This window comes from Sapajus apella, unplaced genomic scaffold (genome assembly GCF_009761245.1).
Source record: "Sapajus apella isolate SASKATOON/1434 unplaced genomic scaffold, GSC_monkey_1.0 scaffold35, whole genome shotgun sequence".
Taxonomy (NCBI): Eukaryota; Metazoa; Chordata; class Mammalia; order Primates; family Cebidae; genus Sapajus; species Sapajus apella.
Window position 1 is genome coordinate 12,167,496 of NW_022436975.1, and position 20,998 is coordinate 12,188,493.

The 20,998-nt window shown below is 37.2% G+C and overlaps 1 protein-coding gene across 8 annotated transcripts in view; it reads left to right on the plus strand.

Moving 5' to 3' along the window:
- Window positions 1-20,998, plus strand: part of CHD7 (chromodomain helicase DNA binding protein 7) — a 178,485-nt gene that overhangs the window by 126,944 nt on the left and 30,543 nt on the right. For all 8 annotated transcript variants that reach the window (XM_032296168.1, XM_032296173.1, XM_032296174.1 and 5 more), the window contains 10 exons: window positions 1,327-1,441; window positions 4,667-4,750; window positions 6,244-6,381; window positions 6,478-6,599; window positions 6,951-7,194; window positions 8,249-8,425; window positions 12,481-12,624; window positions 14,064-14,319; window positions 19,964-20,174; window positions 20,700-20,895. In XM_032296168.1, coding sequence (XP_032152059.1) covers window positions 1,327-1,441; window positions 4,667-4,750; window positions 6,244-6,381; window positions 6,478-6,599; window positions 6,951-7,194; window positions 8,249-8,425; window positions 12,481-12,624; window positions 14,064-14,319; window positions 19,964-20,174; window positions 20,700-20,895 — 1,687 coding nt within the window. The remainder of the gene's footprint in view (window positions 1-1,326; window positions 1,442-4,666; window positions 4,751-6,243; window positions 6,382-6,477; window positions 6,600-6,950; window positions 7,195-8,248; window positions 8,426-12,480; window positions 12,625-14,063; window positions 14,320-19,963; window positions 20,175-20,699; window positions 20,896-20,998) is intronic.

The window sequence follows — 20,998 nt, forward strand, 5'->3', positions numbered from 1 at the left end:
TAATATCATAAGCATTTCCTATGTGATAAATCATTTTTGAAAATTTTTTAATGGTTGTGTAATTTTTTTTACTTTTTCGTTTTCTAAACTTCTGAATTCTGCTAAAGCACAATTTCTAACCGTAGTAGTATGTTGATTCTGAAATAGGTATATATATTCAAGGATATCGTTTCTTCTAATGTCATCACCAGAAAGAGAAATAAGAGGCTGTCAGGGCTATTTCGGGGGCAGGGAGAGGGTGATGGGACAAAAGAATATTGAAGAACTAAACAAAAGAATGTCAGAGTTGCTATGAATCATTAACTGTTGACCTGTGAGTGTTGGAGAAGGAAAGGGAAGTGCAAATATATTCCAGTTCAGGTGAGGGAAAACACCATACATGCTCAGAGCAGGAGGTGGTGTGTCTGAGGGGAAGGGGTTTGCCTATTGCAGTTATAGATGATACCAAGTGAAACATTCACAGGGGACCAAGGACGTCTTGCAGAACCCTGTAGGAACACAGCTTGGGAGTCCAGGAACTGATTAGGAGCTGGTGAGAGGGCATGGCCTGGTGTTCCAGGAGCAGACAGTGGTTCTTTTCTCCTAGATTGCTATAGAAGGACAAGGTTAGGTTTCCCTTTGGGAATAGTATGACAGGTCTTGGGTAACTCTAGGGTACCCTACACCTCTTATCTTCAAAGAAACTGCTACTTTAAATTTGAATTATTTTAACTTGATAAAAATCTACTTCTCAGTGATAAGAGGTTCAAAGTATAAATTCAGAATTGAAGCCACCCTGTAGTGCTAATTGTTTTATGTTGAAGTATAATCCATTCACATATGGAAATAGCTTGTTATTAGGCCATTCCCTCTCTCACTGTCTCTCTGTATCTCCTTCCCCAACCCCATCTCTGGTAGTGGGTAAGACAGCTGGGCTTGTGCGTGCTCGCACGCTCTCTCTCGCTCTCTCTCTCTCTAGAGAGAGAGAGAGCGAGAGAGAGCGAGAGAGAGACGGGGTTGGGGGGTTGGAAGAGAGAGAGAGAGAGAGAGTGAGAGGGAGAGAGAGAGAGAGCGCGCGATATCTCCTTCCCCGACCCCATCTCTGGTAGTGGGTAAGAGAGCTGGAGGCTTAGGACAGAAGGCAAATTTTAGGCACTACTATTGATTTTCTCTTCTTGTTCTAAACACTAGTGGGTATATTAAATGTTGCTCAGCAGGCTTAATGAGTAATTAAGCAGGTTATTTTGTTAATTGCCTGTTTAGTTGGCTTTTTTTTAAATAAGAGAAGATATAATAAAGGATTAATTATATTCTACATATTTCAAGCGTATTATTTTATTCTTTCAGCTCTTATCTTCATTGTCAATGGGCATCTGTAGAAGATCTGGAAAAAGATAAGAGAATTCAGCAAAAAATTAAACGATTTAAGGCAAAGCAGGGCCAGAACAAGTTCCTTTCAGAGGTACGAAATACCTGCTTACTTTTCTAAAGTATTTACTTTATTAAAATGTTCTAAATTTAAAATTTTAGTTCAGCAAATTAAGAAAAACTAGTTAACCTCATTTGGTGCTGTTGCTTGCATATTGGTAACTGGTTATTGCTAACAAATTTGTAAACAGGAAATTTCTCATTCTTCCTGTTGCTTACTCTAGAAGATACCAGTCCTTATGATATTATGTGGAAATAGCAGTGATGGTATGATAAAAATCTTGTAAAGAAAGTACAGTCACTAGACGATGAAATTAAGTAAGTGAACAAAAGTTGTATTGAGATTGAGCAGGTTAAGAACTCTATAGTAAATGTTGAGTACAAGTTCTAAGATACAAAAGCTTAACTTCTGTTGGGGAAAGTATGTGACAAATTTCTTTTGTTCAAATCAATGCCTAATCACAGAGAGCTCACTAAACTCATTTTCGCAAATGCTGTGGTGCAGTACAGAAACTGGTAATAATATCTTTGCCTGTGTTCCTTTATCCTAGGTATCAGCTATAGAAATACAGCAATACCTAGGGCAGGGAAGAAAATCTGCACTTAATAGAAGTGCCAGTTCTGCCCCTCCGTACGCCTCCCACCCTGCCCAGTACAGTCAATTACATTTTTTTAAAAGTGCTTTCACAAGCTTCTTACTAGGGTCTCTAGACTTTTGATCGCCAATTTAGTTTCATTTACAGCCTCAAGTAGATAAAAGAAAAACCCTAACATTGAAAGATAGGACTTGCTGACTTATTAGTTCCTCTTTTCATAAAACAGTTGACAGAATGTAAACTGTAAAGAAGCATACAATTTGATGCAAAATAGTATCTGTTTAACAACCTACTTTTCACTGCCACCCCTTTTTGGAGATGAAGGAAGGTGGGACAGAAGAATATTTAGTACTTTTATATCATAAAATCCTTATACTATCAGGCAATAAGTCTGTGTTCTTCTGGGATCTGATTTCCATGATCCCAACTGGCCTATGGTAAAGTCTGCATTTGCTGGGAGGTCATGTGGTTGCTCTTTTCCTAAACACATGTTGGCATCACCACCTCTGGCTCTCTGAGTATGCAGCATTTTCGGCAGTACAGTGGTTAGCACTGAGTGGAATGGAGTTACTCAAATGTGACTCGGTTCTTAGATCTTGGAGAATGTTAAGAAGATTATTTATTCAAAAGAACTTTGAGGAAAATTCTTTCGAAGAAAGAATCTTAATATTTGATTTTGAGGACAGTGCTGTGAGGTTCTGTTTTTCATGCCCTTCTTAATGAAACCAGAGTTAAACTTATGTGACATTGGATGAGCTGAAATCATTAGCCTTCTTTTGGAAAGAGACACTATATGTTCTGCTGACCTTTTCTGTGGGCCGGGGGAGGGAAACAGGCAAAGGCACAATGATAGCTTTCCCCCCATCTCTAAATCCAGGACCAGGATTTAGGGATGGGGGGAAAGCTACCATTGTGCTTTTTACGTTTATTTGTATTCTGTCTCCTGTAGTCTGTCTTTAGGAAATTGTGCCTAGCCCTAGCTACACATACCAAGGTTGAATGTTCATTATTTACCTGGTAACTTGGCAGCTGGAAGTCCTAATTTCTGTCCTGAGTGGGAGTTAGCAGAGAAGGACAACAGTCCCCTTCCTCCCTCTCTCACACATGCACATGACTTTGTTTCATCCCATACATGATCACAGCTTCAAATCTTCCATGGTTGTACTGCTTTGAGATGTTCAGTTTCATCTGCTTTTATATTCTTTGTTTCTCCTTAGGCTGCCTTACGAGCCTGCTGCAACTAAAATCTCTATTCAAAAACATCATTTAGATCGAAAATGTCATCACATGTCTGATGCAATAGATTATTCAAATGGTAGAAATGTTTAGGAAAAGTTAAGGATTGTAATTCAGTACTGAATATGAAAGCTCGAGTTTAAGAACAAGTTTTTTTAAAGAGAGTTTTTGCCATCAAAACCTAGTTTTGGGAAAGTTTAAGTGTTTCTGCTGTACATGGATAACACATGTTTACGTAAATCTAGAAGCTTTTGACAAAGCCAGTGCATTAATATACTAATACTTTATAATAGTTGAACATTTCAATGGATTTTTTTTTTTTGCCTCACTAATCACCTCTGTGTCAAAGCCTAAGGTAGTTGAGACACATATTTGTGTTTCTGCCTTTTGTTTCATAATTCACAGTTCAATGCTTCCCAACTTGGTGCCTTAAGGAGGCCGAGTAGCCAGGGAAGGTTTGTTGTTCTTGAGCAGATGACGACTGAATTGTTTATCTTTTCAACCTGCAATTCAAAGGTTAAGAATGGTGTCTAAGTGACTTCTAGTTTGCCTTTTGCAAAATATTTTAATGCAGTTATATTATTGATAAGTTAATCGAGAGGTGCATATAATAAAATGTCTTTTGTTTTCTAACATCTGAAACTTGTCTGACCCAACTTCTCTTGGGTATGGCTTAGTCTATAACTTCCTTTTGAGCCATATTCTAATATTTTATGAGAGATACCTTTGCAAGCAACAGTATTACTTTACTTTTGTAAAGATTGTTTAATATGTTGGTTAAATAAGCCAATTATTTAGGGCTCATCTCTTTATCCTAAATACTTTGCCCTAAACATTCAGTATAAGTCATTAGAACACTTAGATTAATGACAAGACTTACTCTAAATGAGGTACTAATATTGATTGGCAAAGACTACGAAACATTGTAAACTCTGTTCATGCTAAAATATGAAATTAGTTTGTTTCTGTGTATTTGGCTTTTGAGTAACATTTTGTAAATGATGCTATAAAGCATCAGACAACTCCAGGAGTTATGAGATTCTAAGTAACACTTTGCATGACTCTGATTCTTCATTGCAAACTGTAGTTTCAAGAATGCTAAATGCATTGCATGCCATAAGCCTTTTGGATTGCTCATTAGTGAATTGTAATTTCACACTTCATTTAAAATATTCTTAAACATTCTCTCACAGTAAAAGGCTTCACACGGTAATTAAAAGACCCAGTTAACAAAGTCTGAGAAGTCTGATTTTCTCATGGGGAATGATTTTGCTAAATTGTAGCATTTCAATTAATATAATAGAATTTGCCAAATATAAGATTTGTATTGCTGTGACCCAAAATATTATTGCCTGGTAAAAAGTGGAATAGTATTTCATCTCAGGAAATAAATAAACCGTTTAACTTTTTTTTTCCCTTTGGTGTAGATTGAGGATGAGCTTTTTAATCCAGATTATGTGGAGGTTGACCGGATAATGGACTTTGCACGTAGCACAGATGACCGGGGAGAGGTAACAGGAGATCATTTGTATTACAAAGTGGTGATTCAGGCAGCCCATACATGTTTATAGGGAAGATGGTAGCATCCTAGACCTGGTCTTGGTTAGAGCCTTGGACTGCGACACACTTGGTCTAAATTTAACTGAAACTTAATGATTCATTATTAGTTTTATGACTTAATAATGGTGTGAAATATGTTTTAGTTTAGTCTGAGAGCTTTTTAAGAACAATCGATTTTCAGTATGAAACAAATATGTTGACATTTTGTACAGTTCTACCATATGTCCAAAAGAATTCAGTACATTTTGGTATAAATCTATCATCTTGCACAGAGTATCTTCATATACCTGAGTGTCTCTTGTGGCAGAATGGAGTTTAAGATTATTTAACATAGGACAGCATTAGTGAAGTTGATGAATTCATTTAATGTGGTGCACAGAGGCCAACAGACATTATTTCTTTTAAAATATCCTGCTCTCAGCACTCTTATTTTGCTTTGCAAAACCCTGTGAGATTATAAAGGATATTTGATAGGGAAGTAAGAATGACGACAAGCATAGTGACTTCTGAGTATCGTGTCTTGATAATGATGTGCCCACCCACCGTGAGTTCTGTCCTTCCTGACTTCTCCATGTAAATTCAATTTTATATATACAGTGTTTGGATCTTGCTCATCTAGGGAGGATCTGCATAGAACTCTCATTTTCTTCCAAACTCTGTCATGACACTCTATGCTGTTTCCAAGACCATATCTGTAACATCTGTACTTTTCAGGTTTTGCTTAGTTATACTTTAAAAAAAAACTATTTCATAGCATATTTACATTGTACAGAAAATATTTTTCACATCACAACCAGATCAGTGTACCTTGGTCTTGAAATGAAGGTCAACAAACCCAAGTGTTTTCTAGAAGAAAGACAAAGGAAATCCTGTTGATCTGCATTACCTGAAATATTTTGCCTCCAGCCTTCTAAAGCTCAAATATATTATTTTAATGTGATTGGATACAAACAGTATCACTCTTTTTAAGGAAAAGGTAGAGTTCCTAATAAATTTAAGTCTATGTCTCATTTTTTAAGAAACCATCCAATTATGTAAATATTTAAATATGCTAGGATGATTTACCGTGTAAATCTGAATCAAACTCTTGATGAATGATTTGCACAGGTAAAACAAATCTCAAATTCAGCTTTGCTATTTACTAGCTATTTCTTTATACTTCCTGGCTTTTGAACATCACTTACCAATGATATTGATAAAAGGCTAATTTGTTCTGATAAACCAAATAATACTGTTTCCAGTTTAGACTTGAGACTTAACTAGGAACAGCTGTTTGATGGTCATAGTTTTTAAATATCCGTCAATTCAGACTTGCTCATGCTGGGATAATGTCTATAGATGAATGAAGTAAAGCATACTTTTCCTTAATGTATATGGAAATATATATAAAAAATATATATGTGGTCAAATGAATCCAATTCTGATTTATTTAAATCTGGTCCAGCCTGTGACTCACTATTTGGTGAAGTGGTGTTCACTTCCTTATGAAGACAGCACGTGGGAGCGGAGGCAGGACATAGATCAAGCAAAGATCGAGGAGTTTGAGAAATTAATGTCCAGGGAGCCGGAAACAGAGCGTGTGGTAAGAACTGGCTGATGGGAGAGATTTTAATTTGAAAATAGCATAGTGGTGTGATCTTCCGGGTACCACTAATGGGATTTACTATATTTGAAATAGGAGCGACCTCCTGCTGATGATTGGAAGAAATCGGAGAGTTCCAGGGAGTATAAAAACAATAACAAACTCAGGGAATACCAGTTGGAGGGAGTAAACTGGCTACTTTTCAATTGGTACAACATGTATGTAAAACATGTTTTTCTTTTTAAGTATATCTGTAGCTCGTTTAGTTACTGAAAATAATAAAAAGGAACTTAATGTTCTAACTCTAATAAAAATTTTTTTAAAAGCAAGCGTTGGAAATACATGTAATATTTATTTAACAAATATGAATACAGAGATTAATATAAGTATGTAAAAATAATTTTTCGTCTTTGAGAATTTTGTTTGAAAATATATTTTGTTGTATCTAAGAGAACATCTAAAGCCTTTGGATATGCATTTGTGAGTACAGTGGTATATATTTTGTGAAATGACGGCAGTGTCTCATATCCATACTCATTAAACTTTTGTACTTTATTTTCCTCCCAAAGGCGAAACTGCATTTTAGCAGATGAAATGGGTTTGGGAAAAACTATCCAGTCCATTACATTTCTCTATGAGATATATTTGAAAGGAATCCATGGCCCTTTTTTAGTAATTGCCCCATTGTCCACAATCCCCAACTGGGAAAGGGAATTCCGAACCTGGACAGAGTTGAATGTGGTTGTGTATCATGGGAGTCAAGCTAGTCGTCGGACCATTCAGTTGTATGAAATGTACTTCAAAGATCCCCAGGTAAAAATTTCACGGGTTGTATTCTTTGTGCTTATTCTGCGGATTTTAAGGTGTTAAAAAAAAAAATCAAAGTCTTGGTAACTTGGGAAGGTCTAATTTTTGCCAAATTGAGAAATTTGCTTTAGATATTTGACTCAGTTTTTTTTGTATTATCTTTCTAGGTCTATGAAACATCTCTTTACTTTTATGGCTTTGGTTTTTCTGATTATTAAATTAGAAGGAGTGATTTTTCTTTTTTTTTTTGCTTTTGTTGATCACTGAAATCCATATAATGCATTGATATGTTAATTAGTTTTATTTTACAAGTCTAAGAGAAAACTAAACAAAAAATGGTGATACTAAATGTGAATAGAAAGAATATTTTATTATGCTATTGCTAGAAGTAAAAAAAATAGTAAGCGTGTAAAAAGTCCTTGAAATATATGACACATAGGGATGAAATATATCCCAAGGAAGGAATTTATGCTTTGGCTGTTAGTAGCAATTGCTTTAATTTTTTTTTACTCTAGTTACCTGTATGCCACTAGTGTGTATCAACAGTGAAGCATTATAAATGACATGGTAAGAAGGAATAATATGTGCTAAAATAGTTTTATGGATAGTAAATGGAAGTCCTGTAATTGCAAATAGGACTTTTGCCATATATATATTATTGCTATTTATATATATATGTTTGTGTGTGTGCTTGTTCTAAGTATAAATCTGACCTACAATTAAATAAAGAAGAAAAAAATGTTGAAATCTGTATTTACCTTTGGATTTGGGAAATTATAAATTCTGTCCTAAGTGAATGTGTGACTAGAATGGGTACACTTAGTGGTAATTGATACATGTGATCTGTTAGGAAATTAAATCCAAAATGTACTGACAGTTTTCTCATTTGTTTTACAATATAGTTTAAAACCGCCAAATAACTTGAAAACAGAATGTATGTCACCTAAAATAAAGAGGTCCTCAAAGAGATAACTACATATGTTTAATACTGTTTATTCATCCTTAAAGTTAGTTATGTAATCATTAAATGCTTAATAATAATTCAGAGTTGTCCTTATAGGGTCGAGTGATAAAGGGGTCCTATAAGTTTCATGCCATCATCACTACATTTGAGATGATTTTGACTGATTGTCCTGAGCTGCGGAATATTCCATGGCGCTGTGTAGTCATTGATGAAGCCCACAGGCTGAAGAACAGGAACTGCAAGCTGTTGGAGGGACTCAAGATGATGGACTTGGTCAGTGATCATACTGGTGATTGCACTGAACCTGAATAGAATTATTGCTGATTTGATAGTTTCATGGCTCTGAATTTGATGCCTGTGAAGAGTATTTGAAAAGCTTGTCAAATATTGTGGTATATTCTCTGGAACTTTCATTCATTCAAAAGTTGTTGCCTTTTGGATTCTTATATTGTTGGCTAGTATCTTTAAACACTTGTTTAATAGCAGAGTAAAATCATGATATCTTCACTGAAGTGAGTTTCAAGTATTTGCCTTACCCTTTGTTCATAAGTACAGATTGATCATGCCAAATACAAAAATCCCAGAATATAGAACTTTTTGAATACCCACATAATGCTCGAAGGAAATGCTCATGGGAGCATTTCGGATATTGGATTTTCTCATTTGGGATGTTCAACCTGTAAGTATAAATGCAGCTATTCCAAAACCTAAAAATATCTGAAACCTGAAACACTCTGGTCCAAGAATTTTGGATAAGGGCTACTTAAGCTGTACTGCCATCTCATTAACTGTTGAGCCAAGCTTTACCTCAGTGATGGCAGTCCAGTTATGTTCCAGGGCTCATATATTTTTTGCCATACTGTGGCCAGCAGGACTTGTAGATATAAGTTCTCAATGAGTTGGGTAGGATATCTGAGGTTGGTTTAGTTTGCACAGATGCTTACAAGTTTGGGGCATTACAATGCCTTGGATTTGATCTGAGTTTTTACACCACACTTATCCCTTATGTAGTGGTTATGATCACTTGTATTTCATTTTTAATGTACATTTTAAAATAGAGTTACAGTCATTTAGCATGCCTTGGGTGATTTGATGAGTTTCACGGAATTAGAAAAAGGTTTTAAAAATATTTTTAGAGCTAATTTCTGTAGGTTAATTTGACCTTTTGTTAACTGAGAGTTTGAGATGAGGAGTATCCTGTGTATTCATGGCCGTATGTGTTTAGCTAAAGACTGGTACTACCAAAAGACACCTAAAAGCTTTCTGTTGCAGCTGATTCTCTGAAGCAATTTCTTCTATTCTTAGAGATTGGATTTGCCAGCTATGCTTTTAGTTTAAATAAACAAAATCTAGTTTTGATTAAAGGAAAAAGTCTGACTGAATTATCCTATTTAGGACGGGATTTCCCATTTTTTTCCTAATGAATTATTATTAAAGCTATCCTAAGTTCTGTCTCAAAGCAGTTGACTATTACTTGGTGGCCAGTCCACAAAACAAGTGAGACTGCTTAGAAACAGTGAATAGTCTCAGGGACCTTGGTAAGCATATGGAAGAGAAATTCTGGTTGTATTTGTTCACTCCAGGCGATACTTAAGCATTAAAATCAAGTACACTTGTATTTGCAAGTAAACACTAATGCTTGTGATATAATCTAAATATATCTTCTCAGTAGGGATGCACCTTCATAGTTTTCTACTAAGAGACAGTTACATCACCGTTTCCTGAAGGCTTAAATAGTCATCTGACTGAGTTTATCTGAGTTGTGTTCTATTATTAGTTCATATGTTCCCAGATAATAGATTCTTACTGTAAAACATTCTTTCAGTGGCGAGTATACATTAATTTAACTCTATCACCATCAAACAATCTGTTTGTCATTGGGCTATTTCAAAGAGTTTTCTATTATTTATACTAACATTTGATAAATGGATTAGAATCTGTTATCCAAATAATTTTCCTGTTACATATTGCAGTGTTCTTAAGCTTTTTCACATAATGACACATACAGAAAATGATAGTGGTTGAATGCCACACTCAAATAAAAAGAGAAGGCTGCCCACTGCCACAGGACACCACCAGTCCTAGGTGTCCTGACTGTCTCCAAGGACTTACAACCTGTACTCATTCTTGGCCCACCAACTGGGAAGTTTCTGATTAGCACATGAACAAAATATTTATTTTTCTGATGATCAAGAATCTTTATTTGAGAAGAAATGTTTTCAAGAATGGAACACATTATTGTTATTCAGAAAATAATTGTATTTGTCCAGTTCTGAACAGCTCGTTGCCTGGTCTTTTAAAGTAATGATTCTTACTTTAGAATAAGCATCTTGAGAACTTAGCCACTTTCTGCTTTATATTCTTCCTTGAATAAGTCACAGTCAAAATAGTGGGTAGTAAGTATATCCAACTACAGAACAGGCCACAGGGAACTGCTGTTACCTGCACTAGACTGAATTGTGATGAAAATGCTCTTGATGGGGATTATCTCCAAGTGCGTTCTCAGAAAGACAGACCAATGAGTGTCTTCAGCTCTGCAGGCACCAAGGAAATGTTTGCGAAGATGATACATTGTAGGGCAGTCACCATCTTCACAGTCTTCCACAGGAGCTCTGGGAAAGTAGCCATCTCCTTGTCCCCCATCCACAAGGAGGGGATGCTGTAGAGGTCATGGTAGTTCTTCATTGATTCCAGTATCTCATCTTTTATTGTCGGGAAACCCCACACAAAGAGTCTGCTTAAAATGAAATTAAATGCACATCACTTCATCCGAGCTAAATACAATGGTAACATTGTTAAGGCAAAAGCATATCTGCTGGCATAGGTGGAGGTGATAAGCTCCATCGCTTGAGTTTCTTACATGATGTTTTGTGAAACTGTGCATAGTAATTGTGTATTTTTTCATTGTTACTCACTTTCAAATAATCATATGGTATAACTGGCTGTTAACAGCCATTGAAGGGAAGCTGCATAAGAAAGGAGTTCTTTCCTTTTTTCGAATACGTTTATTTTGAAATTAATAAGTTAAAAAGGCTTTAACTTTTAAAATATTTGGTTAGGTAGTCAGGATTTAATTTAAATCCTAGTAGTAATAAAGGATATGAAAAAAACTGGGAGACACTATATCAATACAGCTCATCTACCACAATAGCTCTTTCCTGAATCTCTGATGGGACTTAAATAAAATTCCGTATAAAGTAATCCAGGACTTGGATATGTCAGTGTTTGTGGCCCAGGCTATACATAAGTGTGGCGATACATTAGAAAATCCTGAATTGATTGATTAATTTACTGAGTCTGAAGGTGATGGTGGTCCATAAAACTTCCTCAGATACTTTTTTCACAGGGGTGAGAGAAGGAATACTAGCATATTGAACTCCTTCACCTCACTTTCAAAGAGCATCATTGACAGTTATGACATGGTAGATATTAAGAAAATTAGTATGTTCTTCACTTATTCATCTAGTATTTACTGAGTGTATACTCTGCTTGGCAACCAGGACTTGTCAGATTCCAAGTTAAGTCAGAATATTGCTGTCTCAACTACTGGGAGGTGTAATTACTTTCTGAAATAGTTTTATTAGCTGTGCTGTGTACCAAATGGCCAAAAAAAGTAGAAGATAATAGGGTTCTTAACATTAATAGCTTACTATTGTTAAGAATGGTCATTGTAAAACAGCTCCTCTGTATTGCATATATAGAAATAGGAGGGATAAGGTACAACTGCATGAGGAAAGCTGGGGAAAGAGCTTGTAAACAGGAAGAATTAATTAAAGAAATACCTAACTTGGTTCAAAGAGACAAATTTATAAATAGCATCTGATTAAAAAAAAGTGATTGTGGTATTTACAACCCAGCTGACCTCTTTGCTAGTTGGAAATTTTTGCAGAACAAAATAGTTTTTCATATGCTGTTGCATGTAGAACTTCTTTTGTCTCTATAAAGTGAGTCATGCAGGAAGCAGATGGAGAGATGAGAGCACTGTTGATGGAGAGAGCAGAAAGAAGTTTGCACGCTTCATCCGAATCTAGGGATTCTACGAAAAAAAACCTAACTGGTGGGGAAAAAAAGCATTGAGACTTGGGGGACTTAGAAAGCATGGCAAGACTCATTTAAGAACCCCGTAGAGTTCTGGAGAGGACTGTCTACACATCCGTTTCCCTGAAGCAGAAATCGTGCTCTAATATCTCTGTTTTCGTGCCTGATTCTTATACTCTGCCTAGGATGGATGAGTAGGAGTAGAACAATGGGTGTCTAGTGAGAGGCTCTGGTTTTAAGAAAGTATTTTTGTTACAACTTGTTTAGTGGCTTTCATTGCGTTACCTCAGGAACACAAAGTGCTGCTGACGGGAACCCCGCTACAGAACACTGTGGAAGAACTCTTCAGCTTGCTTCATTTCTTGGAACCAAGTCGCTTCCCTTCAGAAACCACCTTTATGCAAGAATTTGGTGATCTAAAAACAGAAGAGCAGGTATTTATCACCTCCACTTTGTATTTTAGTCATAAAATTGAAGGTTAGCCCATGAAATGGCAAAGTATTAATAATTAAGTTAAAATGTGATTATATTACAGTTTTCCCCATCTAGTACACTGAACCTTAGATACCCTTTCCTTGGACTTTTCAGATCATTATTATAAAGGGTTTTTTGTTTGTTTGTCTATTTGCTCTTGTGAAGGGCTGTTGAGATTTATAGAGAGGTTACATACCTGTTGCTATAATTTTCAGAGATAGCTGTGTTGTGCAGGTTGGTGGTTTTGCTATGTATGTGTAATTTGGGGGATGTCAGAAGCCACTGACATTGGTAGAACTATTTGCCTACTGCAGTTTGGAGGCTTTGTTCTTTCTAAAGCATCTGTACTCAGCCACATTGCTTACTTCTTCAGGCCTACATATTTTCACTTTAGAAACTTCAGGCATAACCACCGTACAGTAGTTCTGTGAGAAATAAATGAAGTATTGTGTATGAAAAGTACTTGGCTTTTTTTTTTTTTGAGATGGAGTCTCGCTCTGTCACCCAGGCTGGAGTGCAGTGGTGTGATCTCGGCTCACCGCAACCTCCGCCTCCCAGGTTCAAGTGATTCTCCTGCCTCAGCCTTCCAACTAGCCGGGACTACAGGCGCGCACCATCACACTTGGCTAATTTTTGTATTTTTGGTAGAGACAAGGTTTCACCATGTTAGCCAAGTTGGGCGCTTGGCTATTTTATATGCTGTAAGAGTTGTGTGGGTATTAGTTATAATTTGTGTGCTGTATTTGAAATAAATATGGAGATAGACTTGAAATCTTGGTTTTTATGTGCCTCCTCCCCTGACTTACTGTCTAAAACCTCTTAGCTCAGTTGAGTAAGGTCTGTTTTTTTGTGTTTTTTTTTTGTTGTTTTGTTTTGTTTTCTAAAATAAGAACTGTATGGAGTACTACATTCTATTGCCAATCAGCAGAAAAGAGAACCAGGGAGAGATGTCTCTGCTGGCTCCCTCGTGCAGGGACTAGATTGCTCCTGGCTCACTTCCTCTCATTCTTTAGCTCTCCCTAGGAAGGAAGAGAATAGAAACAGAGCATTGTCATGACATTGTCTTGTTCCTCTTCTTTATCTTCCCTATGGCTTAAGACAAACAGAAGGGAAAGCTAGATGATAAGTTGAATTTCTCTTTCTGGGCACTTTTCAAGCCTTTTGGCTATTCAGGGCTCCTGGATGGGTGAAATAGTTCATTTAACATAGAATCATCCAACCTTCATGCACTGCTTTTGTGAAAGCTGAAAGGTTAGCTCATTCATACTCTTCTTACCTGGGATTTGAAAAATGAAAACGGATGGTCAATGAATGAGACAATCCTGATTTTTCATGTTAGAATGTGTTTTAACTTGCAAGCAAATCATGACACCAGTATTTACTTAAGGTCTTTTTTTAGGTGCAAAAACTTCAAGCTATTCTAAAGCCAATGATGTTGAGACGTCTCAAAGAGGATGTAGAAAAGAACTTGGCCCCCAAAGAAGAAACTATTATTGAAGTCGAGCTAACAAACATTCAGAAGAAATATTACCGAGCCATCCTTGAGAAGAATTTCACATTTCTTTCCAAAGGTGGTGGGCAAGCTAATGTACCTAACCTTTTAAACACTATGATGGAATTGCGGAAGTGCTGCAATCATCCATACCTTATCAATGGTAAGTGTGCCCTGCCCAGGAACTTAATTAAGTGACAACTGAAGCACCAGAAATCCCTTTCTGCCCCCAGACTGGGGATTTCATGGTGTATAGTCATTCCTGTCTCCTGTCCACTCAGCGTGGGTTTCACCAGCTTCCCAGTTTCTGTGATGCCTCCTTTTGTGATTGCTGAAGGCAAGTGACCATTGCCCCAGCAATCCCTGAAATGGAATCTCACCCTGCCTTTCTCCTACCTCCTTGTGCTTGAAGAGAGGTGTTGGTGTTCCGTGGCTAGAAGTCATCGGAAGTGCTAACCGCTAAAGAGAAATTACCCCTAATGGAGGTATTCTTGGGGTTTGTGTATTTAAAATAGAGATGTTAAAGAGGAACTTAGGTGTGAGCAGATAGCTATTAGCTGTCTCAAGCCTTTGATGGAAAATGTCCTCATCTTCCTCTCAGTCCAGAATCATCCAGCACCTCTATCCGCTGAGAACAAAAAGATTAACTTAAAGCTTTGATAATTTATGGCCCTCCTCTTTTCTTAACTAAATTCATAGTGTTATATAACTCATGGCTTAACACCTTTATATTTCTGGAAATCAGTAAGATGATAACTATTTCATGCTTATGATGTATAAGATACTCTGGAGACTGCAAAGGTAAATAAGAGGGGAGCATTCGCCACAAGGAGCCGCAAGGTTAGCTGAGAGATTGAGATTGGCAGAGTCTTTAGAAAAAGAAAGTGTATTTAGACTGAAATAATAATACAAGCAAAGAGAGGGAGTCAGGGAAACAATGAAGAACTTGCCCAAAATAAAAGGCACATGTAAGAAATGTATCTTAGACATGCTCAGCCCCTGCTGCAGAAGGCCTTAAAGGCTAGTGCGTGTTACCTCGACTCTACACTGCAGGCTGTGAAGAACTATGACTAGCTTTTGAGCTGAGCATCCATTAGAAATATGATTCAGGGTGATCCGTCAGGCAACAGTGTATGAAAACGATGCGAGGAGGAAAGAAAGACAAGCGGAAAGACCAGCTCTGAGGCTGTCGTGTGCTGGGCAGGAGTTAATGTGGGTTAAAGAAAGGTGGTGCAGGCTAATTTGGGAGACTTGTACGCCATGATAATTAGCCAGCAGTGCAATTAGATTTCTTTCTAAGGAAGAAGGTGCAAAACTCCGTCTGTCTTTAATAGTCTGTGAGGTTCAAGGACAGCTAACTTAAAGAATTCCTAGTCTTTTCCCCTTTAATAACTTATACCTCATCAGCCACCCCACAATCAGAAGTCTCCATTACTAATTAACAGAGTAGTCCACGCCAAGAAGACAGTCTCAAAGCGTTGCACCTGGGATTATTGATGTGGTACAATGGATCAGTGAATTTCATATATATGTATGTATATATATATATACACACACACCTTTTTTTATTCTTGAGATAGGGTCTCACTCTGGCACCCAGGCTATAAGTACAGTGGCACAATCTGGGCTCACTGCAGCCTCAACCTCCCAGTTTCAAGCAACCCTCCCACCTCAGCCTCCTGAGTAGCTGGGACTACAGGCACACGCCACAATGCCCAGCTTATTTTGTGTGAAGTCAGGGTTTCTCCTTGTTGCCCAGACGGGTATCAAACTCCTGAGCTCAAGTGATCTGTCCACCTCAGCCTCCCAAAGTAGCAGGATTACAGGTGTGAGCCACTGTGCCCAGCCAGTGAATTTCTTTTTGTGCTTTTAATTTTGTCTTCTAAAGAAGTATCCTGTGTGATGATTATTTGTCGAATACTGCCAGCCTGCAGTGTGTTTAAGAGCTTGTACAGCCGTTATGGTGAGTGTCAACTAGCTGGGTTGTGAGTTGGAGAGATGGAGCTTAGGGTGACTGATGGTGTGAGCTGAGGACACGTGTGTGCATGCACTGTGCACACACACGCGTTTGAATTTAATAGCTGGTACAAAAGAAAGAAATAATAGCCTCCAAAGGGAAAGAAAAGAAAAGGAGATACAAAAGGGTTTGAATGCTACCAGCAGGATGTGTGTGAAAGGGGAGATCTCAGCGATGGTGGTTAGATTGCCACCCCTAATTCCATCAAGTTTACCCTGTTTGGTCATATTATTATATACATTGAACATTGTGGAATGTTTTTCCCCAGAACACAGCTGGTGGGTCTCTTCGTTTGCTGATTGCTTTCCAGGGTCATCCTCTATAGCATATTTGTTCGCCAGGAGCCTCTTAGGACTCCCCAAGGCTTGGCATCTGTGGTAGTTGTTCTAATTGGTCACATCTTGAGCTCAGATTTTCTGTCCTTACAACAAGTTAAGAAGTATCTGTTAACCAGTTGTCCTTGTCCCTGAATTTGGGGAAGTTATAGTGAAAAAGTATAGATACATACACACTAAGCATGCAGCTGCCCAGATAACTTACATAGACATTGTATTGTGTAGAGGTTGCTCCAGGGTCAGAACTGTTCATTCTCAACCACAGCCTGGAGTAGAAACATATCAAACATTTAGAAGGAAGTTCTTTAATTGGGGAGATTACGTTGAAATTTGAATTGGTTGTGGCAGAGTAAAGAAGCCCCAATCCACATTCAATTAAACATGTTTCCAGAATTATGAAAAATAGAAGCAATTTTATATGCATAAATTGAAAGTAACGTAAGTACAGGACAAGGAAAAAAGTTTGTAAGTGTTGTCAGAACACAAACTGTATGTAAATGAGAAATATTTTTAATGTGACCCTTAATTTTACTTGAGTGCTTGGAACAGTGCCTGGCACACTCTAGGCACTCTGCTAGTTGTTTTCTTGCTAAAAGTTAAGCAGGAAAGTTAACAAGTTAAGGTAACTAACTGAGTAACATAAATGGAGTTACTGTTATTGGCCCAAGTTTTATTTGAATGGAATTTCCAATTTTTAGTTTTTATAATGTCAAGTTAAGAATAATGTTGAAAACATGTCCAGGGTACCCTACTGGTTAGAGCTGACTTAAGAGTCGTTGCTGGTTATTATTTGAGGCAGGGAACGTGTAGAGAATAGTGGGCAAAAAGAAAACAAGAATGAGGCTTACATGGATGGAATGAATTTCAGAGAGAAAACTAACTTGTTTTTTTTCTGGTAATCTTCAAGAACAAAATATTTTCTTGTTTGTTTGTGGCTTTTTTGTAGTTAGATGACGCTGCAGTTACTGTCCTGACAGTGACCATCTGTTGAAGCGAAAAGACTTCAAGCTGGAAGTCAGTGCACACTTGTTTCAAGTTGCCTTTGTTATGTATATACACTTTCCAACGGAGTACCAGCCGTACATTAGTTTAGGGCAGAACCGGCAAAGTGTTTTGAGTTGTCATGACCCATTTCCAGTTAATTTTCAGATTGATGTTTACAAATTGGGTATCAAATGTTAATTGATAATCTTGAAAATGCAGCTGTGACATTAGAAGGTGGCAGTTGCTTCCTCCCCAACACTGTTCCCACCCTCTTTCCTTCAGTGTTGCCACAATGAATAATGTCAGGACACTCATGTAGGAATGTTTGCTGATATTATTTTTAAATGAAGTATTACTAGTGTAAACTAGCTCCCAGTTGTAAAAACCTGAATTTATAACAAAGAGCTGGATTAATTCAGCAGTAGCTTTTGTCAGGTAAGAAAGAATGCATTTTTTTTCTGACTATTCTTTATAAAATGGGAAGTTTCGGGTAGTATAAAAAAAGGCAAAAAAGTTTTTTTTTAAATCTCTGAATAAATTTAAAATTAAATTTGTCTGCAAATTTAACTGAATTATTTATATTAAAAAATTTTGAACTAAAATGTGTCTGATGTTTATTTTGTCAAAATGATTATTTCCTTTTTGAAAAATATTCATTGGCCATTAATTTGTTTCAAATGACTAAAATACTATATTTTATATTATTGTGGATTTTAACTTAGTATGGACAAAAAATAATTATAACAAAATCTTATTTCTGAATTTCAGAGCTTATGATATACTGGATAATAAGAACACACTTTAAAGAACCCTAATGTAACATGTTCACCTAAATCTGTTTTCCCTGTCTCTTGACGGTAGGGTATTGTCCTGAATCTAAACCTGGGTTTCTAAATTCCATGTTTTTTTAAAAAATTAACTTTAAGAACATTCTTGCTAATGCTCTTAAACAGCATTTTGTTTTTTACTTTTGCGTTTATTTTCCACATTTAAAGAAAAATTCTAAACATTAGCTTTTCATTCACATGGAAAAAGGAGTAAGGGCTAGTCCCCCTTCATAAGAAGGTAGTATACTTTGTGGAAGGCCTTAGTGCTTGGGAAGACATTAAGTGACTTTAATCTGTTCTCAGTAAATTATTTGTTGATTAATAATTAACAAGGTGTATTTCTACATAGGGCTGTACCATAAGGTAATTTCTCCTCGCAGCCGTAAAGTAGGGATAGGATTGCACTTTTGTTCCATCTGCGCCTGTTGCAGCAGTACCGTGTGAGAGGCTGCGGTTGCCTGTCACACTAACCCAACGTTTCCCTCTGTGAGGTTTATGTATCCCCATCTTCTCTGTAGTTAGTTCACATGTTTAAAACCAGTGGTAGGAAGGTAGTTTTAAGTTTCTGACACAGTTAAAAGTCTGGGAAACAATCCCGTTAAGATGAATGTGTGTGTTTGTATTTTCTAAAGAATAGTTGAGCACATCCTCCACCTTCAGGGAAAGGAACTGAACACAACAGCTATGTCCTGATTAACCCCAGAGGCAGGAGGAGGCCAGACCAATGCTGTATAATTCTAGTTAAGCCACCTAAGCAGTTGAAGGAAGCTTAGCCTGCTGAAGCGTGTGTCAGGCAGGGATGTGGTGGGGGCATCTTTCCTTAGGAAGATGTCATCTTCTTGAGAGCTTTTTCCAATGTACCCAAGTCTTTGGATCAGCAAAACTCCATGTGGGGCTATGCGGGGGAAAAAAAGCGTTTTAAGCCTAGAAGTCTTGTATCAAACGCTTAGAGGTTTGTTTGTTTTTAACTTTAATAGATTTGGATAGTTCAAGATAGAATTTTTGTATCTTAGGAAAAATTATCAGATGGGAATGAATGTAGAGGGAGATTTAGAGATTACAATAGATAGAATGCTTAGGTCCCCCACAAATATTCCAAGACATTATCCTGGAAATAAATTCCTCTTTTTTGTAGTTCCTTTGCCTATATTAATATGCAGTTATAGACCCAAACTACTACTGCTCTTACACTGTAATTGTTAGGACATGATTCCTTTGTTTCTTCATTTCAGAACAGATTTTGTTGTTTGTGTTTATGTTCAGCTAGTAAACATTTCTTCATTTCTTTAGCAATTTAGGTTCCAAATTTTTTGTAGGTATCTGGCCCTTGGCTTGTTTCTGCCACTTCTGGCTTGACAGTCTGTTGTTGAAATTCCGTTTTTACAGACAGCAAACATTTGTTTGTTGAAAAATGTGGTTTTCCCCCTAAATGCCTCAATGTGTTGTGCTTAAAACTTTGATCCTTTTTGTACATCCACAGTTTTGTATAGACCCAACTCTGAGTAAGTGGGTGGATTCTTGTTCATAAGCAGGAGTTTGGTGTTCTGGTTCCTACAGTTTGCAATGGGTTTTGAAAGCAAGTTCATTGTTTTTAGTAATAAAAACCTTTTACAGTATTCACATTATGCTGTCCAATCTCTGCAGGTGCTGAAGAGAAAATTTTGGAAGAGTTTAAAGAAACACACAATGCAGAGTCTCCAGATTTTCAGCTCCAGGCAATGATCCAGGCTGCTGGCAAGCTAGTGCTGATTGACAAGCTGCTGCCAAAACTGAAGGCTGGTGGCCACAGGGTGCTTATCTTTTCCCAGATGGTGCGCTGCTTGGACATACTGGAAGACTACCTCATTCAAAGACGGTGAGGGCCACCATATTAGACTAATAAAAAGGAAATCTAAAATTACCTTCACAGGGCTCCAGGTGGTCCACCTAAAAGTGGTATTTATGATAAAGGGGATAGAATGGGGAAAATGTATCACATGCCATTTTTAAAACTGTAGATGTACATGATGATTATTTTATATGATGACACAGGAGGATACTGCATACTTTTTTAAGGCAATTTTATTTCCCCATTGCCTTTATTTGAGTAGGGGAGAATAGTTCTTACTTAAAATTGACATTATTCGTTATTTTACTGTTAGAAGTGTTAGCTCTTTTTAGAGTTTAGCTATTTCCCTGGAGAGGAAGTAGAATAAAATTTAATCCTTGGTCATTCAATCAATTGTATAAAAAACTCCAGTAAACTCTATTTGTTCTGAGATTAGTTCTGTTAAGTGGTATTAGTCTTTTAATATATGTACCATTTTGTAATACTCAAAAAGAGGAGCAAGTATGTTGTCACTATGTGTCAGGCTTCCTTGTCCATACTGATATTTTTTAGGTACCCATATGAAAGGATCGATGGCCGAGTCAGAGGCAATCTCCGCCAGGCAGCTATCGACAGATTCTCCAAACCTGATTCTGATAGGTTTGTTTTCCTCCTGTGTACAAGGGCAGGAGGCTTAGGCATTAACCTCACTGCTGCTGATACCTGCATCATCTTTGATTCAGACTGGAATCCCCAAAATGACCTCCAGGTAAATGCCCAAGAAAGTCCTCTGATGCCTTTGAAAAAGAAGTCATTCTACTTACTGTGACAGAGAGTCACCAGGCAAACCCATAAATTAATGTTGCATCATC